This window comes from Gracilinanus agilis, chromosome 6 (genome assembly GCF_016433145.1).
Source record: "Gracilinanus agilis isolate LMUSP501 chromosome 6, AgileGrace, whole genome shotgun sequence".
NCBI lineage: Eukaryota > Metazoa > Chordata > Mammalia > Didelphimorphia > Didelphidae > Gracilinanus > Gracilinanus agilis.
This window is the reverse complement of record NC_058135.1, coordinates 227,900,789-227,925,158: the sequence shown is the minus strand read 5'-3', so window position 1 is coordinate 227,925,158 and position 24,370 is coordinate 227,900,789. Positions and strand designations below refer to the sequence as shown.

At 47.4% G+C, this 24,370-nt stretch overlaps 1 protein-coding gene across 2 annotated transcripts in view; it reads left to right on the top strand.

Annotated features, from left to right (window-relative positions):
• Positions 1–19,299, top strand: part of DDRGK1 (DDRGK domain containing 1) — a 25,275-nt gene extending 5,976 nt beyond the window's left edge. The window contains exons 2-9 of one of the 2 annotated variants that reach the window (XM_044682373.1): positions 4,328–4,510; positions 6,179–6,291; positions 6,546–6,647; positions 12,406–12,528; positions 13,420–13,458; positions 18,073–18,129; positions 18,573–18,621; positions 19,035–19,299. In XM_044682373.1, coding sequence (XP_044538308.1) covers positions 4,328–4,510; positions 6,179–6,291; positions 6,546–6,647; positions 12,406–12,528; positions 13,420–13,458; positions 18,073–18,129; positions 18,573–18,621; positions 19,035–19,201 — 833 coding nt within the window. In that variant the 3' untranslated portion in view covers positions 19,202–19,299. Of the gene's footprint in view, positions 1–4,324; positions 4,511–6,178; positions 6,292–6,545; positions 6,648–12,405; positions 12,529–13,419; positions 13,459–18,072; positions 18,130–18,572; positions 18,622–19,034 lie in introns of both variants that reach the window. The other variant, XM_044682372.1, reaches the window with a different exon arrangement.
• Positions 19,300–24,370: the final 5,071 nt, after the last annotated feature.

Genomic DNA, 24,370 nt, shown 5'->3' with positions numbered 1-24,370 from the left:
TCTCTCTCTCTCTCTCTCTTATCTCTCTCTCTCTCTCTCTCTCTCTCTCTCTCTCTCTCTCTCTCTCTCTCTCTCTCTCTTTCTTTCTTCCTCCCTCCCTCCCTCTCTTTCTCAGCAAAAGAGGTTAAGTGACTTGGCCATGGTCACACAGCTAGGAAATATTCGAGGCCAGTTTTGGTCTCTAGGCCTGGCTTTTAATCCACTGAGCCACCTGGCTGCCCCCTGGTTTTGGCTTTTCTTTCTGTCCTTGCTGTATTATTCCCTTCTTTGTACTCAACCCCCCCAAACCAAACTGGAAAGCTTTGCTCCAGTAAAGTCATTTCACTATTTGGCTTATTCCACATGTCTGGAATGCCCTCCTTCCTATATTTTCCTATGGTACCATCCATGTATTAAAGCCCAATTCAACATCTTCCTCATCTAATTGATAACTTACTAATCACTTTGTTTAGCAACTCCAGTGCACTTATTAGGTAACATTGTGTATTTTAATTACCTGTGTTTGTACCTTATCCCCCTACTAGACTGTGTTTCATGAGGGCAAAAACTATATAGAAATTAGCACTATATATCTCCTCTACTGCCTGGCACAACTGTACTCTTTACTGTCTGTTTTCTGATGGGTTAAATGTGACACTCTATATAAAACACTTTTGGAAATTCCAAATCCCTGTGACTGTGATTGTAATTATTATTCCTATGCTTTTCTCATAAACTCCTTTCAGGTGAAACCTCTCAGCAGGGGCTTCCCTCCCCTCTCCCCACAGCAAAGCACAGCTTGAAGATATTCAGATCATTGTCCCATGCCTAGGGCACAGGAGTCTGCTGGCAAATGAGGACCAAAACAGAAATATAGAAAAGTGTATGCCTACTATTTTCCTCCCTTTCACATACATATATTCGAATTCCTTTCGTGACATTCAGCTTCCATTCCTCACACATATACAAATTTCCATCCTTTTACTTACACACATACATATAAAAATCATTAAACCATTATTCTTTTCTTCATGTTAGTCATTTCAGTCATGTCTCACTCTTCGTGACCCCCTTTGGGGTTTTCTTGGCAAAGATACTAGGATGGTGTGCAGTTCTCCAGCTTAGTTTATAGATGAGCAGACACGATCAATTGACTTGCCTAGGGTCACCAGGAAGCATCTGAGTTCAGATTTGAACTCAGATATCTGACTCCAAGCCCTATCTACTGCAATACCTAGCTGCCTTCCCTCATGCATTCATGGAAGTATTTTTTCCCTTCTTGTGCACAATTTCACACTTATTCCATCTTTCTCATTCCCTCTCTGCCTTATATAGACATAAACAACCATTTTGTTACACATAGACACAGATTCCTTCTGGATACACGCAAAATTCCTGCTCCCTGCCCCTTTTACATATGTGTGTACTCCCAGCAACTTCCACATCACATGCAAATGCTTGCACCTGGTTTCATTGGGTTTCCTTTGACAGCTATCATTGTCTATTCCAGGGATCATTTCTTTCTTACACTTCCTCCCTAGGACTCCTCATCCTTTGTGATTCAGATCCTCCTTGGTCTGGCAGGCCCACCTCCTTATTTCTCCACTATGTTCTTGTTGAAGGAGTGAGTAGTGTACTTTGCTGTCTTCATTTTGGGCCTTGGGGGTGGCTGGGAACTGAGGAGGTGGGTAAAGCCAGAGTGGTTGGAAGTGGGTGGCAATCACTCTGCAAGGCTTCCTGCAAAGTCAGAATCTCACATTTATATAACACTGCAACTGGCATTGCCTGAGTGGGGGCAGCCAGGTCCCCTTCTTGCTCCTTTCCTCTTCTGCACTCAGGTCTGTTTCAGGATTAGGCTTCTTGGTGATCTGAGTTTTCCCCGCTTACCTCACCATATGGCCTCACCATAACCTTCTTTACCTACAGCAACACTAACCCAACACTTCTACCCATTTTTGTGGCACTCTGCCACATACATACCCCATTTCCTTCCCACTCACCCAGGAGACAGACCCAGAGACATAGACCTCCCTGAGGTCTGACAGGTAGGAATGGCTAAGAGGCCTGCCTAAAACTCAAAGATTCCTTCTTGCTTTGTGTTACTTATTGGTTATCTGTTACCTAATTGTCCTTTCTAAGGTGGTCTGTCTGGCCTCCTCAGAGGTGGGAACCTGATCTCTGTAAGTTAATTTTTTTTAAAAAACCTTCACCTTCTGTCTTAGACTTGATATGAAAAATTGGTTCCAAGGCAGAAGAGTGTCAAGGGCTAGGCAATTGGGGTTAGGTGACTTGCCCAGGATCACACAGCTAGGAAGTGTTTGAATCCACATTTGAACCCAGGACCTCTTTTCTCTAAGCCAGGCTCTCTCTCCACTGAAATACCTAGCTGCCTCTGTAAAGTACTTTTTAAGTCTAAAGTTCTAAGTGGCCTATATGTGAGGCAGGGGAAGTGCTCAGGAAGTCCCTCAACTCTCAGCCTGGTGCAGACCTTGGAAGGTGATTAGGACTGGGGTCAGAGCTGTCAAAAGAAAAGCAGATAGGGCAGCTATGTGACTCAGTGGATGGCCTAGAGATAGAAGGTCCTGAGTTTAAATGTGGCCTCAGATACTTCCTAGTTTGAGTGACCCTGGTCAAGTCATTTAGGTTCCCCCTCCTCAATTGCCTAGTCCTTACTGCTCTTTTGCCTTGGAACCAGTACACAGTTTTTATTCTAAGGTGGAAGTTGGAAGTTTAAAAAATAGCATTTTCTTATCAAAAGAGACACAGTATGACAATGGAACAATAGGACAACTTTTCAGCAGGCCTTGTGTTTCTTCAAGCCTACTACAAAAGTGAATTGCCTCAGATTTCATCACAGCAGAAAGCTGTTAGTTAGAATCTATCCAGTTCTCTTCCTTCTTATGGCTCTGCATAATTGATGGTATTGGATCTTCATTTCCTAAAACATTTGGATATTTGAGTTGAATTTGTGTGATTGTGAGGAATAGCAAGAAGGCCAGTTTGGTTGGGCCATAAAGTAGAGGAAGAATTGTATCATATAATGGGGATAGACAGGTGAAAAGGAGCCTGTTGGAAAAGATGTTATTTTTTTAATTTTTAATTTAAAAAAAAATCTTATCTTGGAATTAATATGTTTTTGGTTCCAAGGCAAAAAGAGTTGTAAGGACTAAGCAATGAGGATTAAGTGACTTGCCCAGGGTCATATACTAGGAAGTATCTGAGGTCAGATTTGAATGCAGGACCTCCTATTTCGGGCCTCGCTTTCTATCCACTGAACCAGCTAGTTACCCCCTGGGAATGACTTTATATGCCAAGCAGAGGAATTTATATTTGTTCCCCGAGGTAATCCAGAACCCTTGGAGTTAGAGGAGAGGTATAACATGGTCAGACCTGAGCTTTAGGAAAATCACTTTGGCAGTTGTGAAAAAGATGGATTGGATTGGAGAGGAGAGAAGTTTGGGACATGGAAACTTATGAAGAGGCCATTACAGTAGTCTAGGCAGGAGGACATGAGGGCCTGAACTGGGGTGATGGCTGTGTTAAGGTGATCTAAAGAGTGGGTATGCTGGGTTACCTGGTCAGATCCTGAGGGCTCATCCCTAGTGTAGCCTTCATAGGCCCTGGAGGGGATGGAGTAGTGCCACGTTGGGCTGTAGTGAGGCCTAGGTGTGGTTGTGTCCGAGATAAGTCCTGCAAACTGGCTATCCCTGGGAGGATGGGACACAGGTCCATGTTCCTGTTTTCCATATGGCTGAGCACACATTCACTGAAGCCAGTGACCAGGGAGATAACTGGTAGTTCCAGGGTCTCGTGCACCTGAAATGCCAAGAAAACAGAGACCATATTCCTTGGTTTGGTCACTCAGATCCAAGGTACCTGGGAGCTCCTAGCAGGGAGAAGCCCCATGTGAAGCTGGATAGGTGGGGTAGGATTATTGGAGGAGGGAGGCCTTTGTGAATCATCAGCAAGAAAGGAGAGAGTCTTGGTGTGAAGGTCTCAGTGTGGGGAAAGGCATGCAGGTGGGCATATGCATGATGTTCTGGGGTAACAGGGAGGAGATGGTCTTGGCAGAAGAGAGCCATGAGATGAGGCCCAAAAGGAAGGGACCCAGGTTGGCCTTGAATGGCAGGATCAGGAATCCCGATTTGATCCTATGAGTAGGAGGGTATTGAGATATTGTAAGAGTCAAGATGCTGGGGCAGGGGGGTGGGGGGCTGGAGGTGTGGATGCTGTGTCCCTGGAGCCCTCCTGTGTACTGTCCTGGGCATGAGCCGACCTCAGGAAAGCTGCTGCATGTGGTGCTTGAGTTAGCAAGAGTGCACTGAGATCTCTCTTCTTTCCACAGCAGATCAAGAGCGTCAGAGAAATGTGGAGGCTGCGGCTTCAGGGGCCGGGGGGTCAAGGCCCCAGATGGGACATGAGCACGAGAGGGCTGAAGGGAGGCCCCGGCGCCGGCGAGACATGGGGAGCAGGCTCCAGGCCCAACGCCGGGCCCAGCGGGCTGAAGAGGAGGAGGAGGAAGTAATAGAAGGTAATGGACGTGCCAGTGGTTTGCACGTTGTCCTGGGGCTGAGTACAGTGCCTGGCACATAGGAGGCACTCAGTAAATGTTGTTGCCTGCCTGCCTGGAGCTCATCTCTGAGGCAGCAGTTTAGAAATTGGGTGATGCAAGATCACTTGGAGAGGGGAGCCCACTAACCTATATGTAGGGCTTGCTGTGAGGCCCGGATGGGAAGGGGAAGCTGGGACGGAGGCTCCTTTGCCAGAGCTGTGAGTGTGATGAAGGTTCTGAGCTTGGGAACGGTGTCGTGAGAGGGATTGGGGTTGGGGTTCTCGCTGCCAGGCACTCCCTTTGGCTAGGAGACAACAGGCCCCCTGATCCCCTCAGGCTCTGAAAAAGGTCCCTGGGGGTTAGCCTCCTGTCTATTCCCTGAAAGGCCCCAAATCTTCAGATGCCAGTTTTGCTTGGTTGTCCTAGTATTTCAGGTGATAGTCAGGGACAAGAGATGGATCTTGGAGCTCAGGGGAGGCCAGGGTGGACATCTTTCAGGGACAAGGCCCAAAAGCAGAGAGAGGCATAAGCCAGGCCCCAACCAGGTCAAATATTTTGAGAGGTCTTCAGTCATTTTCATATCCATTCTACCCCAGAGGTGGCTAATGAGGGGTGGGGTGGCCAGGTCAAGACCCAGACTCATGGAGTAGCTGTTAGTGAGGTAGGACAGGCCAAGACAAGAACTGGAAGAAGAGTAGTCCAGAGGCCATGGAGTATAGCAAAAAGAGTAGTGGGAGATAGCCTGGGATGATACAGTGGCACCAGATTATGAAAGGCCTTGAAGGCCAGGATCAGGAGTTTACTTTGGGAGGCAATGGGGAGCCATGGAAGATTGTTAAGCAGGATAGAGCTTTAGGAGGATTTGTTGTTCAGTCATGTCTTGTTCTACATGACCTTGTAGACTATTTATTGTCCATGGAGTTTTCTTGGTAAAGATGATAGAATGGTTTCCCATTTATGTCTCCATTGTGCCCACATTTAGATGAGAAACTGAGGCAAATAGTTGCTAAGTGACTTGCCCAGGGTCACACAGTTAGTATGTGTTTGAGGCCAGATTTGAACTCAGGTTTTCCTGCCTCTAGGCCCAGGGCTTTATTCATTGTACCACCTACCTGCCCCTTAAGAAGATTACTTGGGCATTATTGTGAAGCCTGATTGCTGAAGAGTGAGAGTATAGATAGAAAGACCAATTGGGAGGATATTAATGATAGTTCAGGCAAGAGGAATGTGGTGTCTAGTGTTCAGTCTTTCATCCCCTCGAGGCTTCCTCAGAATGTCTCTTCTGGCACTTATTTTGATTCAGGCATTCATCCCTGAGTGCCAAAGGCCACTACAACAGCCTTGAGGCTCCCAACTGCCCATCTACACTCTACCTGTTGCCAGATGATGAGAAAGCGTCTTGTCCCTCTGAGGCTTAAGAGGCTGTTGAGTTCAGGCTTTTCCATCATGCTCCATCATTCCAGTCACCCTTTAAGTTGATATCTCCACCCTGGACATTGGCATGTTTTTGTCCGCATCAGAATCCCATGCTGAGTGGGCTCCTTGAAGGCAGGGCCCAGGGTCCAGGGACTGCTACAGGCAAAAATCTGCCCAACCCCTTGCCTAAACAATCTGTGGGCTCCAATGTCTTCCTCTGACCACATCTAGCCCAAGAAGAAGAAAGTGGTGATGAACCTGCAGAAATTCAGCCATCAGGAAAAATTGGAGCCAAGAAACAGAGGAAGCTGGAAGAGAAGCAGGCGAGGAAAGCCCAGCGAGAGGTGAGCAGTGGACGACTGTGGGAGGAGGGGGCCAACACCAGAGGGTAGGCTGAACCCAACTCGGGTCTCCCTGTTGGCATTTCTTCTCTGACCCCAACTTTCCTCCCTTTCTTTTCCCTGTGGTTGGTTATATACAAGTTGGGCTTTGACCTTCCCACATAGGGAATGGGCCCAGGGTCCTGTCCCATCCTGCTGGGGCAATTGTGGTAGGCTGAGTATTCAGAACCAGAGCTCATAGTGTTTTTTCTCCTAAGGCGGAAGAAGCTGAGCGTGAGGAGCGGCGTCGCCTGGAATCCAAGCGGGAGGAGGAGCGAAAGAAAGAGGATGAGCGACACCGTCTAGAAGAGGAAAGGAAGGTGAGGTACAGGGCATTCCTCTGCCTATGCATAGCCCCCATAAGATACATCCATACTAACACCCAGGGGACCTCCACCTCTAGAGAACTCTGAAGTTCAAGTGCTGAATGACCACTTGTGGATTTGTTGACCTCTGGGCTTCCCTCTAATTCTATGGTTCCGAAACTGCTGTGGCCAAGATTATATGACTAGTAAGTAGTAAAACTTTAACTAGAACTCCATTCTCCCATGTGCCAGAGATGAATAAGAAACGATCTCTTACCCACCTCACATTTTAGTAGCAAGGGATAGAACACAAAGCATCTATTGCTGCCAAACTAGACGATGTAATTGATGTTATAAGGCATACAGAGTCTTCTAAGAGTTCAGAGGAGGGACACCTCGCTTCTAGCTTGGGAGCCAGGACAAGGCGTATTATGGAAGAGTCCTAGAGGGATGTTAGATGTTACAACCCACCTAGGAACTCCCCAGGGCCAGGGAAACACAAAACCCTTGGTTTGTGTAAAATGAAGTTTATTTAAAAAAAAAAAGAATAAAAGGATCTGGTAGGTATGACCCTAAATCTATCCAAACTAACTCCACCCAACTTTCTAAGTCTCCTTGGAAAGGAGAGCCTTCGTTTTCTTCTATAGGCCCTGCTTAATTCTCCCTATGCTATCTAAGAAACACCCCCAATACTATCTGTTAATACCAATGATTAATAGGAAAAAGGGGGGGGGAACCCCTCTGGGTTTGGCTGCTAAGTAACTCAAGTTATAGGTGGAAAGCTTTGAATTACCTTAGCTAATAGGAATTCTGCTAGATGGATCACTGCTAGATGAAGACTGGTCCCAGGGAAATTAGTTTCCTCTAAGTAGACCCTCTACCTGGATGTCAAAGATTTTCTCCACAAAAATCCTAACTTTCTAGGGAGAATCTTAGAGCAGTGATGGGCAAACTTTTTTAAAGAGGGGGCCAAAGGAAAGGAAATGCTCTTCTGTCAGTCTATTTCTAAGGCAACTCTTTCAAAGTTTCATTGTATCATATCCTACTTATTGTATTTGTTAGATTAGGAGTAATGTCATGCCTCTGGATAGAACATTTCAGGGGGCCACGTCTGGCCCGCAGGCCATAGTTTGCCCATCACTATCTTAGAGCAAAACTCCTCTTTCAGCTTGATGGGAATTGTAGGCAGAGACAAAACCTCCCTCTAGCTTGATCAAAATCTAAGAAAGAAGCAAAGTTCAGTTATTTCCAGTTGTAGACCCACAGTTCTTTTCTACACAGAATCCTTTCCCAGGGCCTCTCTCAAAATTCCCTTCCTTCAATTAACCCTGGAAATCCATCTATCCCTAACTTATTCCTACAAAGGCTTTATGGAAGATGTGGCATTTTAATTACTTTGGAGGATGGGAGGAGGATTTGTTTTCTCTAGAAAATTAAAAAAACTATTTTATAATCTGCTTTTCCACTGTCCCCTCTGCACTGAGCAGAAAGAAGGAAAAGAAAGATAAAAAGAGAAGAAAAAAAGCTTCATCATAGCCATGCATATGTCTAGTTAAATCCCCATCCTGGCCATGCCTGAAAATCTTTGTCTCTGCATTTTAAGCTTGTTACCTCTCTGGCAGGAAGTGAGAATTTCCTCTTCAGTCTTTTGGACTCATGGCTTATCATTACATTGTTCAGATTTCTGTAGTCCTTCAAAAAAAATTTTTTTTTAAATTATATCTTTGTCACTATATACATCACTTTCCTAATTCTGCACACTGCTTTGCATCAGTTTATAGATGGTCTTCCCATTTTCCTCTATTTTATAATCTGCTTTTCCACTGTCCCCTCTGCACTGAGCAGAAAGAAACTGTCCATTTTGTCATCTTACAACCCAATACTATTCCATTTCATTCATGTACCATAATTTGTTAAGTCTTATAGTGAATCCTGATAGGAGGGCAATATATTTTAAAATTCTAGACTACCAGAAAATGAGCTGCTATGAATATTTTTGTGTATATGGCTCCTTTTTCTCCTTGCTTGATCTCCTTATAACATAGACTCAATAGTAGGTATCATTGAGTCAAGGGTACATACAGTTTAGTAACATTAAGGGCATAATCCTAAATTGCTTTCCAGAATAGCTGGATCAATTCTTAGCTCCACTCACAATGAATTTATGTTCCTGTTTTCCTAAACCCCATTCAGCATTTGTCATTTTCCTCTTCTTATTTTTGCCAATTTGATGAGTGAGAGGTGGAATTCCAAAGTTGTTTTAATTTGCATTTTGTAGTTATTATCGATTTGTAGCATTTTGGATTTCTTTCTTTGAAAACTGTGTTCATATCCTTTCATAGGTTCTTCTATTCATAAATTCAAAAGCTGCCCCTCTCTAATTTATGATTTATGATGTGACCAGGTCATTTACTTATTTTAATCTTTTCTTGGTATGTAGTATAAGGTTCTGGTCTAAACCTAATTTCTGTCATACTGTTACTGTCTAGTCTTCTTAGTGGTTTTTTTTTTTTTTTTTAACCCTTGTACTTCGGTTTATTGCCCCATAGGTGTAAGATTGGTAAGGGTGGGCAATGGGGGTCAAGTGACTTGCCCAGGGTCACATAGCTGGGAAGTGTCTGAGGCCAGGTTTGAACCTAGGACCTCCCGTCTCTAGGCCTGACTCTCACTCCACTGAGCTACCCAGCTGCCCCTAGTGGTTTTTATCTTATAGTGAGTCCTTTTCCTTGTAACTGTGATCTTTGAGTTTATCAAATATGATGTTGCTGCTTTATTTTATGTTGCATACCATGTCTGTGTCCTTGATCACCCTCTTTATTTTTCAACCAATACCAAATTTATGATCTGACCCAGTTAATGTTGATAGACCAGAACAGAGAGGATTTTAGCTGGTAGGGATGAGAAGTGGTATCCTTAGGGACAAGTAGGCTGGTTTGATTGGAACATAGTACATGAAAGAGTGATGTTGAAGAAGCCTGGGAAGGTAGAAGGCAGTGTGTCAGTGGAGCCTTGAATACCAGACTAAAGAGTTTGGAGTCTTTCTTGAAGTCAGTGAGGATTCATGGTAGACTTGAGAGCCCAAAACACTATACATTAGAGAGACAGCTAAGGCTGTACCATGAGGAGGAAGAGGAAACAAGCTACCTTATGCAAGCAGGGCCTTTGTCTCCAGAGGGAATGTTCATTGAGAAGAGAATTGGCCATAGCTAAGAATCTCCGGGCCTTGATTAAGCATCAGGGTAGATTATTCACTTATCCTGATGTTTGAGACAGAAGTGGAAACAAGACAGAGGCACTTCTTCAAGTGGTCCAAGGAAGAGGCTGACTGTAAAGCATAGGGTTTTCTTTGTTTGGTCTCTCTGACTGACCCCTCGCAGACCTCTCACTCACATGAAGGCATTTAATCAATGAACACCCCTCATGCTCTAGAGTCTAGCCAGCCTGGCCTCCTGGGCGGTTTGTTGTCTGTAGCTCCTTGCCCTTTTGCACAAGTTGTCCCACCTTCATGGGGTGTTTTCTTGCCTTCTCTAACTTCCTTTCAGGCTCAGCTCATGTGCCACAAGAGGACTTTTTCCTATTTCTATTAGGTGTTACTGTCCGCCATCCTAATCCCCAAAATTATTTTGCTTTTACCTTGTACACTTGCCTTATCTATGTACATGCATGCTGTTTCCCTCTAGTGGAATATAAGCTCCTGGAGGACAGGGCCTGTTGCTTTTATGTTTGTGTCCCCTACTGCCTAGCACAGTGAACATGATAGCTTCTCAATAAATAAATGCTAGTTGAATTGAATCAAATCATAAGTTAGAGTAGAGGCTAGAGGAGAACAGAAGAGGAGAATCTGAGAGATGTCCCCAAAAATGGGCTGAATTTGGTATTCAGCCATACTGGAAGTGAGAAGCCTGGGATGACTGAGGTCTTGAACCTTGGTGACCAGGGTGGTGGAGCTGCCATTGACAGAAACAGGAAAGTCTACAGGAAAAGCTAGTTTTCAGGGGAAGGTGAGTTAGATTTTAAGTATGTTGCATGTGAGAGACTGGTTTCCATCCTCACTACACTCATTACTTTGGTCTGGAGCCTTCTTGCCCTATCCTGAATCCCAGAGAATTGTTTGGGGAAGGGCAGGAGGCAGGAGGGAATGGTTGCGTCCCTTGTGTACAGCGACAGCCCACGTCTACCCACCTACCACGTCAGGGAGGGCTCCTTGCTAAAGGTTATACAATGAGTGATTAGTCATGAGGGGAGGAAGACAGAGAGACTCAAAGGCTCTTTAGAACTTGGAAGACGTGGGCTGAGCAGTGTCTGTAGCTGCCTGGCTTGTTAAATTGAGGATGCTTTCTTCTTTTTGATGTCTGTGACAGAGCTGGTGACAAGCAGCCCCAGGAACACCCAGGGTGAGGCCTTGCCCCTTGGTGATGATTCTAATCATTCTTAGCCTGGGGATGGAGACATAGCTACCTGGCCTCAGGGATCCCCAGTTTAAGGGGAAGTGGGATTGTATATTTGAGGCAGTCTGAATCTATACACTAATAATCTGGAAATGGTAGAGTCTAGAAGCAGGTAGCACAGAGGGCAAGAAGGAGAGAGGCCCTAAATTAGCGTGCTGTAATGGTGGGAAAGGGCTGAAAGGAGTCAAAAAATCATTCACTGGTTTCCCAAAGTACCTGGTATGGTTGTGGCCAAGCAGGTGGCTGGAGAGAATCTCTTCAGGTTATGTTCATTGGATGAAGGGTTGCAGGCATCCTCCCCAGCCGAGTCTGGCTCACCTTCCTCTTGGAGAAAGAGCTGTCTGGAGATGAGATTGCTTGGGGGGTAGGAGAGGTTCTGAGGAGTGGGAGATTCCTGTATATGTGGAGGTGGTGTTTCTTTCTGTCTCTTCTCCTTCAGCTGTAGGCTGTGTGTTTTGACTTGTCCCTTTAGTGGCAGTGGGGCCATGCTGAGTCATTGAGTCTAAGCTTGCCTTCCCAGACCATAGAAGGAGCAGGAAGAGGGAACGAGCTGCCTTGTGCTCTCAGGGAATGCCCACTTAGTCAAGCAGGACCTTTGTCTCCACAGGGAATATTCATTGAGAAGAGAACTGACCAGAGCTATGAATCTCAGGGCCTTGATTAAACTTCAGGACAGATCATAAACCTAGGATCTTTGGGTTTGATTTAGAATCTGTTCTGCACCAGCTGTGCAACCTTGGGAAAGCCTCTCTTAGCCTCAGTTTCCTCATCTGTAAAATGAAAGGGATTGAACTAATAAGGCTCTTCTTAAGGCTCTTCTCAACTCTAAATCCTATAATAGTCTGAATATTCTCATTACTCATCTAAAAGAGGTATATAAATTCTGACCCTGTGGACTCAGGCTTAGTGCTGATGGAAAAACCATGTCCTGGGTGATAAGGGATGTGGGGACCGTCTTTCTCAAAGGAACAGCACTCAAGTATGAGTGTTGGGAGGGATGGGGCAGGTTGAGAGAGCCATAACCTGAGAGATAGGACTGATCTCTGTTGGAGAGGGTGGCCAAATTGGAGAGGGCTTATCTCATCCATTAGGGATGTTGGTGAAGAAGGATCTGAGATAGGCTGGAGGAGGGGGGCAAGGAGCTCCCCAGAAGAGAGCCAGTCTTGCCTCCTGGAGGAGAGCCTTCCTTTCCACTCTTGCAAATGTGAGGGGACACGGACCTGTACCCTTAGGGTGTCACACAGGGATGTCAGGCGCTGGAGAGCCCAGAGGCAGGAGGCTATGTACCATAGTAGGGAAGCTGAACCCTGGGTTTCTATCAACAGGAAGAAGAGGAGAGGAAGGCCCGGGAAGAACAGGAGCAGCGAGAGCATGAGGAGTACCTGAAACTGAAGGAGGCCTTCGTGGTGGAGGAAGAGGGTGAAGCAGAGACCATGACAGAGGAGCAGGTATTGGGGTCCCCACCTTGGGCCTGGAGCTTGCCCCAGCATAAGGTCAGGCCCCATGGTTGCCAGCAGGTGCCCGGACTGTCAGAGACAGAGGAATTGAGTCCTCAGGAGTCAGCTTCTCCCCCCGCCTGCCCCAGGGGCCAGGACACAGAGTCCCTGTTTGAGGTGGTGTAAATGAAGCCTTGTTCTCCAGTCAATGCAGTCTTGTCATCAGAGGGCAGAACTGCAGACGTCCCTTTGTCCCCTGTCACCTCCTCCCTGCCTCCTGTCCTTCCTGCCTTCAGAGCCAAGCTCTGGTTTTGCCATCCGCCCATACAGCCAGCCAACAGATGGGAGAGAGGGGGCAGGGCAAGGCTGTTTCCAAGCTCCTGTGTGAGAGGGAGCGGGACCTCCCGCACACTGCCCTCCTGTGGTGCCTCTCTGGCACTGAGGAGCCTGCCCGGAGCTCCCAGAGAGGCTGCCCGTCTGGTCAGGGCCCCTGTGGGACCCATGGGGGGGGCGGGGTGTCTGCCTCATGTTCAGAGCTCTCTGTGCCTGGAATCAGTGGTCTTATGAGAGAGTGAGTTCCCTGTCATTCAAGGGCAGATCACCTCGCATCTTGGCCATCTAACAGAGGACTTCCATTCAGGGATGGATCGAGAATGGACTTGATGATGCCCGAGGGCCAGTATTTGGTGTGTCTCTTCCCCAGACCCTACTTTGTGCTGTTCAGCAGTCTGGACCATAATTTCTGCTGAGTTAGCCCCTTCCATCTGAGAGCCCCAATGCCACCCCCCTCGCCCCAATCCATCTTCTCCAGCAATTTGTACAGCCACAAATAAGCAGGGTGGAGCCTCCTCAGGTACCCCCCACCCCAGCCCTCATTAACCCTCATGTCTTTGTCATCCACAGTCTCGAAGCTTCCTGAGTGAGTTCATCAGTTACATTAAGGTAAAAAGCTTTATCTATTGGGGTATTGACCTCAGAGACAGAGACTGAAGTAGAGGGGGGAGAAAGAGGGAGAAGGAGAGAGACAGAGGAGAGAGACAAAAAAAAAAAAGACAAAGAGGAGGTGGGGGAAAGGGAGGGAGTGGGTAGAGAGAAAGGGAGACAGAGAGACGGATAGAAAGAGAGAGGGGGAGAGATCAAGGGAGAGAGAGAAAGAGAGACGGAGAGAGAAAAAATGGAGAGAGAGACAGAGGAGGAGGAAGAGGCAGAGATAGAGAAAGGGAGTGAGAGACAGACAGACAGAGGGAGAGAAGGTGCCTGCGTACTTCACCTACCCACACTTCCCCACTGCATGTTGTTCTGTCATTTTTTGTCTTGTCTGACTCTTAGTGGCCCCATTTGGGATTTTCTTGACAAAGGTAGTGCAGTCGTTTGCCATTTCCTTCTCCAGGTCATTTTATAGATGAGGAAACTGAGGCAAACGGGGCTAAGTGACTTGGTCACAGGGTCACAGAGCCAGAAAATGTCTGAGGCTGGGTTCGAACTTAGAAAGAAGAGTCTTTTCTAACTCCAGACTCAGTGCTCGATCTACTGTGCCACCTAGCTGCCTGTCCCATTCACAGTGGAACACACAAATGTGAAGTAGTAAAAGCCTTAGGACACACAGAGACATCTATGGGCACACAGGCACAGTCATACACATATCCATGCACACATATATACATAGACTTGTCTGTCTTTCAGAAGCTCCTCTGCTTTCCAGGTCCTTAGTCTGAGGCTGACATCCTATTCTTTTGCCTGAGTATAGAGGTTCAAGTCATTTGTTATGTGTTCTCTGTCCCCTCCATCAGACCCAGAGGACCATCCAAAACGAAGTATCCTTTACCCTGGGTACTTCCACGTAAAGATAGTATACGAAAAAGGAGGTATGACCTGTCTTTGGATGGCCCCTGAGCTGTTAGGGATGGAGTCCCCAAGGGGGATGTATGGCTTGTTCTTGGGGATCCCCTGGTCTGAGGAGGAGAAATCTGCTTCTTGTGAGGTCTAGAGAGGGGAGACTTGATGACATCACTGCTGGTTGGGATGCAAGTTGAGTTGGAGATCTGTTCACATGTCCCCTAAGCCACCTGGGCTCTTCCCTCTGGGGCACCATCTTGTGGCACCTGGAACATTTATGTAGATTGCAAAGGATGGGGTGCCTTTGCTGCCAGACTCCTTTCTCATCTCACCCCACTCCCAGAAGGGAGAGGGGAAGTTTTCAGGTACAGCTTTAGAGTGGGGGAGGCTGAAGCATCAGCAAGAGCTGTGGGAGTGAGTGCAGAGGGAGCAGGGGGTGGCGCTGAAGCAAGGCATTGCATAAGCTTCCAGCTTGCAGCCCCTGGGAGTCTCAGCCCACGCCCCAGGCAATCAAGGAAGCCCATCGAGCAGTGAGTGAGTGGTGAGCAAGCCTGGCTCCCCCACAATAACTGACAGGTGGTTTGATTCAGGAAGGGGTCTGAAGGACAGCCCACGAGTGATGTTGGCTCAAGCAGAGTGCCTTCCACAAGACAGAGTGGTGCGGCAGAAAAAACACATATTGGAAGCAGGAGACCTGGGTTCAGATTCTAACTCTGCTGCTTTCCTCCTGGACGAACTTGAGGAAATTATTTTCCTTCTCTGGGCCTCAGTTTTCCTATTTATAAAACTGTGGAGTTTCATTGTATGATCTCTAGGGTCCCTTCTGTTCTAAATCCAGTAATCCTCCAATTTACAAGTTCTCACCTTCAGCTTGTCTCTCTTAATATTTTGTGAACTATACAATTAAAAAAAGTTACTTCCTTAGTATCAACTCTAAGACAAAAGGAGAAGGGCTAGGCAACTGGGGTTAAGTGACTTGCCCAGGGTCACACAACGAGGAGGTACCTGCGGTCAGATTTGAACTCAGGACCTCCTGTCTCTTAGGCTTGGCTCTATCCACTATGCCGCCTATATATTTCATGCCCCTATATATGTGCCCCTTATATTTCAATTTAATTGGCTTCCTTGGTATTGTCTTATGTATTTTATTTAATGAATTCAAAAGACATGATTCTGAGAAGAGGTCAGTGAGATTTGCCAGACTCTCAGAGAGGCCTGTGCCATCAAAAGGTTGGTGTCAGTCTGTGAACAGTACTGTGAACAACAGGGGAAAGGACAGGGATTAGTTTACCTCTTGAGGGGATCTCTTGTCACTCAATAGGCATGTGCAGTGATGGGAGTACAGCTCCTTCCTTGAATGACTTTGATGGGCTCACTGCAATTAGGCCACTCTGAGGCTTCCTCCTTCCCTCCTCTCCACAAGAACAAGATTCAACCCCTTTTGAAACTCTGTCATTTGCAAAAGGCTTCCCCCGATTCCCCAATTTCCTGAAGTCTGATGTTCCCTTGCTTCCAGGAAGCCTTCTTAGGTTACTTAGAGGAGATCTCATAAGCTCTCCCTGAATCCCTGAGCTTCATTCCTTGTAGGTCTCCAGCAGCTTCCCACCCTATGATATCCTAAGAAAAGCTTTCTCTGGCAGTCCTGTACAGAGGGTGCCTCTTTCACATGTCCCTATTCTAGGGTAGGACCCATCCTAGTGATGGCTCTTAGCACAAGCACACCCTCCTTTAAGGTACCACTTCTCTGAAGTTTCTTCCAATCTTTGTGTATACTGTTCACATTTTCAGCCCAGTCCTCAAAACCACTCAGATATTTGGAAGACTTCACTGGGACTTTAGAGATCTCCTGATCTCTAGCACTTTATTTACAGATGAAGGAACTCACCTAGGAAAGGAAAGGGACTTGTATAAGGTCACACAGGTACAAGTAGCAGACTTAGAAGTCAAACCCACATTCTTTAGCTCCAGCTATAGATTTTCTTCACTTATGCCATTTGCTGGGATGAGGATAGCTGGTGGTTTGTACCTATGTAGGGAAGGTGGGGACTATGTGCTGTTTCCTGTCTAGTTCTCAATCTGGCGAGACAGCATTGAAGCCACTGCCCTTGGGGAACAGTAATCCTGTCTCATGGGGCTGTCCTTGAAAATGTGGGGGCTGGGGGTGGGTAGCTGGGTGGCTCAGTGAATTGAGGGTCAGGCCTAGAGAGGGGAGGTCCTGGGTTCAAATCTGGCTTCAGACCCTTCTTAGCTGTGTGACCCTAGGCAAGTCACTTAACCACCATTGCCTAGCCTTTACCACTCTTCTGCCTTGGAACCAATACACATTATTGGTTCCAAGACAGAAGGTAAGGGTTTAAAAGAAAAAAAAGTGTGTAGGGGACCCCAGGACAAGGCTCTGTCTGCCCTGGATGCAATCAATACCTTGGGCTCCTCTGTCCTCCTAGCACTGCCTGTTTGTACTTTCTCTATGGGCAAGTGATAAAGGAAATAAGAGCAACTCATACATATTAATGTAGGCCACCCAGGCCTTGGCCAATCTTCAGAGGAGACAAGTTTCAAGTCCCAATATTACACTGAGGAGCTGAGGATCTTGGAGAGACAGGAGTGTGAGAGCCAAGCCTTGCCCTCAGGAAGCCTACTGTAGTCACAAAAAAAGGGAGATCTGGAAGCTGGAATCTACAATTTGCTGATTCTAGGGGCCCTGTTGGGCCATTCCCACCCAGAATAGCACTGATTTATCTTTACCTTTTGTTTCTGACTGAGGAGCAGTATTTCTCTATCTCCATTTCTTGAGACTCAAAAAAGTTGCCTTTGGTAATATTCTCCCTCCCATCATCTTAAAATAATATTTCCTCCAGCTTTTTCCCCTCAAATCTTGGTCTCATATTTATGTTCTAGTTTAACTCCAGATAAACCTCCTCCATGAAGCCTTCCATGACCTCCCGTCAGTAACAGCCTTCCCCCTCAGACTTTATATAATGTTAGAATTTTTTAAAAACCTGAACTTAATCAAAAACAAATAATAGGAATATTTCCTGGATTCTATATGAAATGTCTCTTACCTTATAGAATACTTGCTTTGTATGTTTCTGATGTACTTATCATGTGATATTGTCTTATGAATAGCTGTGTTTATCTCCTGTATATATGTGCACACATACTCATTCTCTCACTCCCTCCTTCCCTTCCGCCCTCTGTCTCTCCTTCTCTCCCTCTTTTTCTCTCCCACTCCCTCTCTCTCTCCCCTTTCCCTTCATAATTGCAGGAGCTATGTCTCATCTAAAATTGTATCTCTGACCCTTAAGAAATATTTGTTGAGTGCATGAATGCTGTCCATGTGCATGTATTTAGATTTTTTAGAATGGTAGATAGGGCCTGAGGATAGGGCCTTTACCTATGTCTGGGTCCCTCTTAAATAAATGACAGCAAGAGAAATAGAGAGAAGACAGCTTGAGACAATGAGAGACACAAAAGAAAAGGATGAGAGAAAGAACATCAGCAGATGGGTTTGGGGGTCCATGTGGATTTTCGTGTCTATGATTACTTTTCCCCAACTCACCACTTCTTTCCTGTATGGAAGTTCCTGAGGGCAGGGCCTAGCCATAAGTGATTATGTTAAGACCTTTACATGTATATGTATAAAATGGATCCAGGAATAACCTTGTGCTGTGGGGCTTGAACTGGAGGTATTCATGGTTCTCTTCTCTCCTGTCTCTACAGCAAGCAAAAGTTGTGCTCTTGGAGGACCTAGCATCCCACGTGGGCCTTCGAACCCAGGTAGAGTCCAGAGTGGTAGTTATAGATTGGCTCAAGATCCAGATTTGCATCTCTTCAAACTAGGGGCCTAAGACCCCAGTAGGGAAGAAGGGACAAGAAAGAAGCAGCCAAACACCCCCCAGCCAAAGCTGCCCAAACCAGTTACCGTGACAACACTCCTCCCTATGGTACTAGTCCCTTGCCAGAGCCTCCCACTGTTGAGTGCCTGGGAGACAACACCCCCCCAACATCTCCCCTAGGATATAGAATGGGGGTGTCCAGACATACCAAAGAAAAAATCCTTCCCAGAGGAGGTCCCAAGAGGGAGGGTTAGAAGAATGAGATGATTCTTCTCCCACTTTTATGCAGAATATCCAGGGAATTTAGAATCTGAAGGACACATTACTAGGAGGATTGACTTTTCCTGGCTCCCTGCTAAGGATAGTTTCCCTTTCTTGCCATAGGATGCTATTAACCGAGTGCAGGACCTGCTGGCTGACGGCACTCTGACAGGTGAGGAAAGGGGAAGTACCATGTTGGCCTGTTTTAAATCCCATCCCCAAGTTCAGGAGACTGATTGCACATCCATAATTCAGCCCCCCATCGTCAGGTTTGTGGCCTCACTGTTCTGTCTAGGACGATTTTTATTAGTCTCTTGGAAGAGAGAAGGGTTCCTAGCCAGAGGGCCCTATCCAGCAAATGCCCACACTCAGAGGTGACAGGTAAATTGAGAAAGCATTAGCAAGAATTGAAGGGAGGTTGGGCCTGGAAGGCAGTATCTACTGGTGAAGGCTACTGGAAGGTTGGTGGGGTGGGAGTTGACTAAAATTGAGGAAAGAGAGAGGATCTTAATAGTGGAAATGCATTCCTGAGGATAGGGACATTAGCAGCCAAAGGGGCATGGACTAACACTTTTGTCTCTTCAGGTGTGATTGATGACCGTGGCAAGTTCATCTATATCACACCGGAGGAGATGGCAGCTGTGGCCCAATTCATCCGCCAACGAGGACGAGTGTCCATCTCTGAACTTGCTCAGGCCAGCAATTCCCTCATCACTCTTACCCCAGAGACTCCTGCCCAAATCCCAGCCTAATTCTGGAGGCCTGCCCTGCTTGGACCCCTGATTTTCTGGACAGTGAGGCAAGAGTGTGATGGTAGAACACCTCACAAATTAAAGAGACTGGAGCAGTGTCCAGGCCCCTGTATCTGGGATGAGGTTGGGGAGGTGAGGTGGGATAGGCAGATGTGGCTTCCACTCATTGGCGGGAGTCTTTTGGGGAGCTGGAAGAGGCCCCAGAGAAGCTGCTCCAGAAGCAACAACAGAGGCCTCTGATTCTTGAAAATTGATCCCTGAGAGGCAAGTAGCACAGGGAATATTACACCTTGTTTTAGAGGAGAGCAAGCTGCTATTTGGAAAGCTTAGGGGTCAAGTGCCAGAGTCAAGCCTGGTGCCTCAGGCTCTTGGCTCCATGTTCAGAGAGCCTGATCCCTTGTACTGTGGAACTTTGTGTGGAAGCTGAGAAGTCATAGCCACCCCACAAAGTTGTAATTCCCAGTCAGAGGTGTCCACAGATCCAGGGCTCCCTTAACTTTCATTGCCATCAGAAACTTGGGCAGTGGGCAGGAGGGGCTATTCTGTACATTTCCTGTCTGCCCCTCACATAAGCTTCCAGGCACCTCTTGTATTCCTCAGAGAGCAAAGAACATGGCTGGAGGGAGCCTGACACAAGCACTCTTACTGACAAAGCACTGGTTTGTGGGCAGCAGACCAATGAGGGCATTAGGCTCCTTCAATATGGAAGAATGGGGAAGGAGGAGACGTCAGGATTAGGACCTAGAACACAAGGGAGAGTGAGGAAACCCAGTCCCTTATGTCCTCAGATCCACACACCCCCCTCCCCCCCCACAGCCCCCATTGCTTTTCTCTTATTCAGACCCCCAACTGTGGGGACCTGATACTTCCAATTTCTGTAGCATTCTAAGTGGCCTGGGGGCAAGCCTTTTCATTTCTCTGAGCCTCCTGTTTTCTTGTCTGTAAAATAGAGATAATAACCCCAGTACTACCTTCCTTAGAAGGTTATTTGGAGGAAAAGCCTTTGTCTCCCTTCAAGCAAGGAGTGTGAGACATAGTCAGGCTTGTATCAAAGGGGAGGCCTGAACCAGATTAAAATGGAATAAGGAAATATTTAACAATAAAAGTGCCCCAAACCATAGAGAACATTACATTTTTAAACTGATGTCAATATGCACCTCTAGGGATCCTTGCGTAGGGTCCCATCCCATTTCAGTTTGTCCCCTCTGCCTTCAGATACTCCAGAATGACAGTTCTTACTGAATCCTTTCTTCCCAAGCCTGAAGGTAGGTAGGCCACTGCCTCCATTTTCTAAGTAGAGGTGATACCACAGAGCCTTTGGAGGACAGATAAAGCAACTGAGCCTCCCACTAGGGAACTTGGCCTTGGTCACTTGGTTTCTAAGAGCCAGAGCCAGGAGTTGGACCCAGAGGTCCAGTCTCCAGTTCTGTGGCTTTACAGGCTGTTCTAACCCATCCAGAGGGAAGCCACCAGGTGGACCAGTTGAAATGAAGAGAAAACAAGAAGCGGCTTGTTCCCTGCCCTGAGTTACCTGCCAGTCTAATGAGGTAGGGAGTGAGGCAGAGGAGAAAATGCAGATATGCCTGAGGAATTCTGCCATAAGGTTGACTCTGAAAATGTGAGGGCAAGAGATGCATCCAGCCAAATGCACAGGAACACTGGAAGAGCAGGGCGGGCCCTTTCACTTGGAGGGATCAGGAAATCCTTCATGGAGGAGGCAGTGAGGGAAGGCATTGCTGGCACTGGGGATGGTCTGCTCAGATGAAGTCTGGAGAAGGGATAGTGCAGGCCAAGACTGGAACACTCTGGCTGCAGTACAGTAGACAATTATGAAATAGGGCTAGAAAGGGTGGTTGGAGCCAAGTTATGGAGGCTTTGACTACCAGAGTAAGGAGTTTTTATTTTTCTGCTTTAAGCAGTAGGGAGCTATGGAAGTATTTTGAGCAAGAAAATGGCAGAGTCCAGCCTGTGTATTTTTTTAAACTCTTACCTTCTGTCTTGGAGTCAATACTGTGTATTGGCTCCAAAGCAGAAGAGTGGTAAGGGCTAGGCAATGAGGGTTAAGAGACTTGCCCAGGGTCACACAGCTGGGAAGTGTCTGAGGCCAAATTTGAACCCAGGACCTCCTGACTCTAAGCCTGGCTCTCAATTCACTGAGCCACCCAGCTGTCCCCCAGCCTGTGTATTAAAAAGGTGATTTTAGCAGTTGTCTGAAGAATAGAATAGAGGGGAGAGACTGAACTTGGGGATATCAGCTGGGAGGTTGTTAGAATAGTTGAGGCTAAAGGTGATAAAGGTCCAAACTAGGCTAGTGGCAGTAATTATGAAGAGAAGGGAACAGATTGAAGAGATTATTGGAGCTAGAATTGGCAGCAGATTGGCTGTGAGGGAGAAGGAACCATGAAAAATGAATGACTTCAAGGATTCAAGCCTGGGTGACCAGGGGGGATTGTGATCCCTTCAACAGAAATAGGGAAGTCAAGGGGAGGAGTTCATGAGGTTTTTTGGGGGGGGGTGGGTTGGAGACAGTCACATTCTTAATTTTGACACACCAAAATCAAGATTTAAGATGGAGATTACCAGTAGTCACTTGGAGATGTGAGCCCAGAACTTGGGGAAATGGGTACTGTTTTCAAACAAAATCTGAATTACTATTATGTGGAAGAGGGCTTAGTTTTTTAATTGGTCCCAAAGGGCAAAACTAGGAACAGTGGGAGAAGTTGTAAGGAAGTAGGTTTTGACTTCAAATAAGTTTCCCCACAGCCCATTACTGGATGTTCTACACAGTATTAATGCATCCGGTAGAAGTTGTACTAGGTGACATAATAAGGTCTCTTCTGAATCTTAAATTGTGAGGTCAGGACATTCGGAGAGCAGGAAAGAGGGACTGTGGGCCCAACTTTGTTGGGGAGGAGTGCTCAGCTACATGTGAGCTGCCCTGGTAGAGTCTCTGCACGTGAGGTGTTTAGCATCTTACCAGAGAGCAAAGACAAGAAATAATGACATCATGAGGCCCAGCAGTAGGTGAGGCTGTCTGTGTAGAAACTGGCAGGATTGAGTGAATTGGAGGCACAGCTGAGGGCTCTAGTGGGGGAGCAACCCAAGGGGCTCCTGGAGGTGGCAGAACATAGTGGGCCCTTGGTAAGATTTGGCAAGGGGAGATGTTCCCAGGCTGACTAAGCCTGGAAGCAGGGCTGGAAGGCAGCAGCAATGCACACAAAAACCAGGGAAGGGACCTGGCTGGGTTCACATTTGGGGATCAAGGCTAGACTTATATCATGGAGGGAATGAAGTGCCAGGCAGAAGGGTTTGGTCTGACCTTGTGTAGAAAGGGTATGAAGTAATGGGGAAGGGATTGAGGAATGCCAGAGCTAAGATGAGCTTCAAAGAAGATTAGATAGAAGAGACTTCAGGTTGAAAGAATGGACCAGCAGGAGGGACAAGATCCCAAGACAAAGAGGGAAGGATGGATCATCCTAATGGTCTAGTTTGGCATGTGTTGAGAGGGGTAATGGGAGAGGTAGGGAAAAGGATGCTATACTCAAGTCAGTCAGAAGAGACTTAGGTTCATATCCTTCCTAGCTAATGACATTGAGGGAGTCCTGGGCAAAGAGCTGACAAGTGAGAAAACAGATGTCCCCAGAGTCTTTGTGCAGTTTGAAACCATTAGAGCACAAAGCTGCACCAAGACTTTTGGGACTTCGTGTATAGGTGATGCTTCAACGCTGCTTTACATGCATTTTTATGGTCTGAGGGGGAGGAAGAAAGGAAGGAGCCTAAGAGACTGAGTGACTTGCTAAGGGTCACAGCTACCATATTTCAAGCCTGGTCTCAGAGACTTCAAATCCCTACCTCTATCTTCCACCCCACGATGCGCCTGAGTGCTGCAACTCATTATACCTCCACCTTATCCCCAGGAAATGGGTTCAGAAGGGTAAGTCAGTTTGGCCCAAGATCACGGGGCCAAGGCTGGAAGCCTGATTTTCAATTCCAAGGAAGTATTCCAAGAGGTAGGGGAGAAGGGAAGCCCTGGAAGGAGAGAGGCCAGAAGTGAGCAGTGAAAAGCGGAGGTCTGCCGGATGAGGAACCCACGATTTGGTGGTTTGAATTAGGACGCCAGGTGACCTTGGACTGGGCTGTTTCTTAAGAGTGGGGAGGATTGAAACCAGATTGCCGAGGCTTAATGGGGGGAGGAGGTGGAAACGCAGATGTAGCAGAGGAATTTGCCTGTGAAAGGGAGGAGAGTTGAAGGGCTGGGGTTTCTCTGAGGCTGGGTCTGGGAGTGGTTTGGAGAAAGTGTGGACGATGAGACCTTCCTCTGTGAAGGTAGCACTAACCCAGCTTGCACCCCTACCCGTAGCGCCAGGCTGGCCCGAGCTAGGGACTGAGACGAGTTGAGGTTGGGGGGAGGCAGAGCTTCGGTGTGGTCTCTCATCCCCAGCCCCTCTTCTGTCTTGGCACTCTACTTGAATGGAATCTAGGGGCTGGGGGAACTCTAGTGGGGCAGAGAGCAGTCGGCCCTGGGGGCGGAAGGGGGTAGGATATGGTAGCCTCGACGTCTCACTTCTCAGCCTCGGGAGCTGGGCTCGAATGTGGGTGGGCTCAGCATCAGCATACTCCGCACACCCCAGGGGGTCTCTGACCTTGGATGTCCCCTACCCTAGCAGCCTTATTCCCCTACTGCTGCTCCGGAGTTGGTCGGAAAGTTCCTCCCGTGATCTCTTTTTTCTCTGGTCCTCGCAGAGAAGAGACCCTGCTCGCGGGGATCCCGGGTGGCCTCTTTCCGCTGTCCCGCTCGGGACAGCAGGAGGTGCCTGTGGGAGAGTCCCGACCTCGTCGGAGAAGAGACAACTCAGTCCCGGGAGGATCGGAGGAATTAATGCGGGAAGAGACTTTAAAGGGAATTGGAGTCCACCCCCCTCAATTTACAGCTGGGAAGCTAAGCCCGAGGGTCGGCGGGGTATACGCGATAACCCCTTCCCAATCGGATGGGAATGGGGAGGATTAGCTGGGAGGTGAGGGGACCGGCAACCGGCCGCAGCTCCGCGGAGGCGGGGTAGGGGGGTGAAGAGGACGCTCGACCAGGGGGCGGGCCCACCGAGGGCCCCGCCTCAGGCCGTGCGATTGGTGGATCGTGAGGGGTGTGGCTTTGGCGGGAGGGGGCGTGGT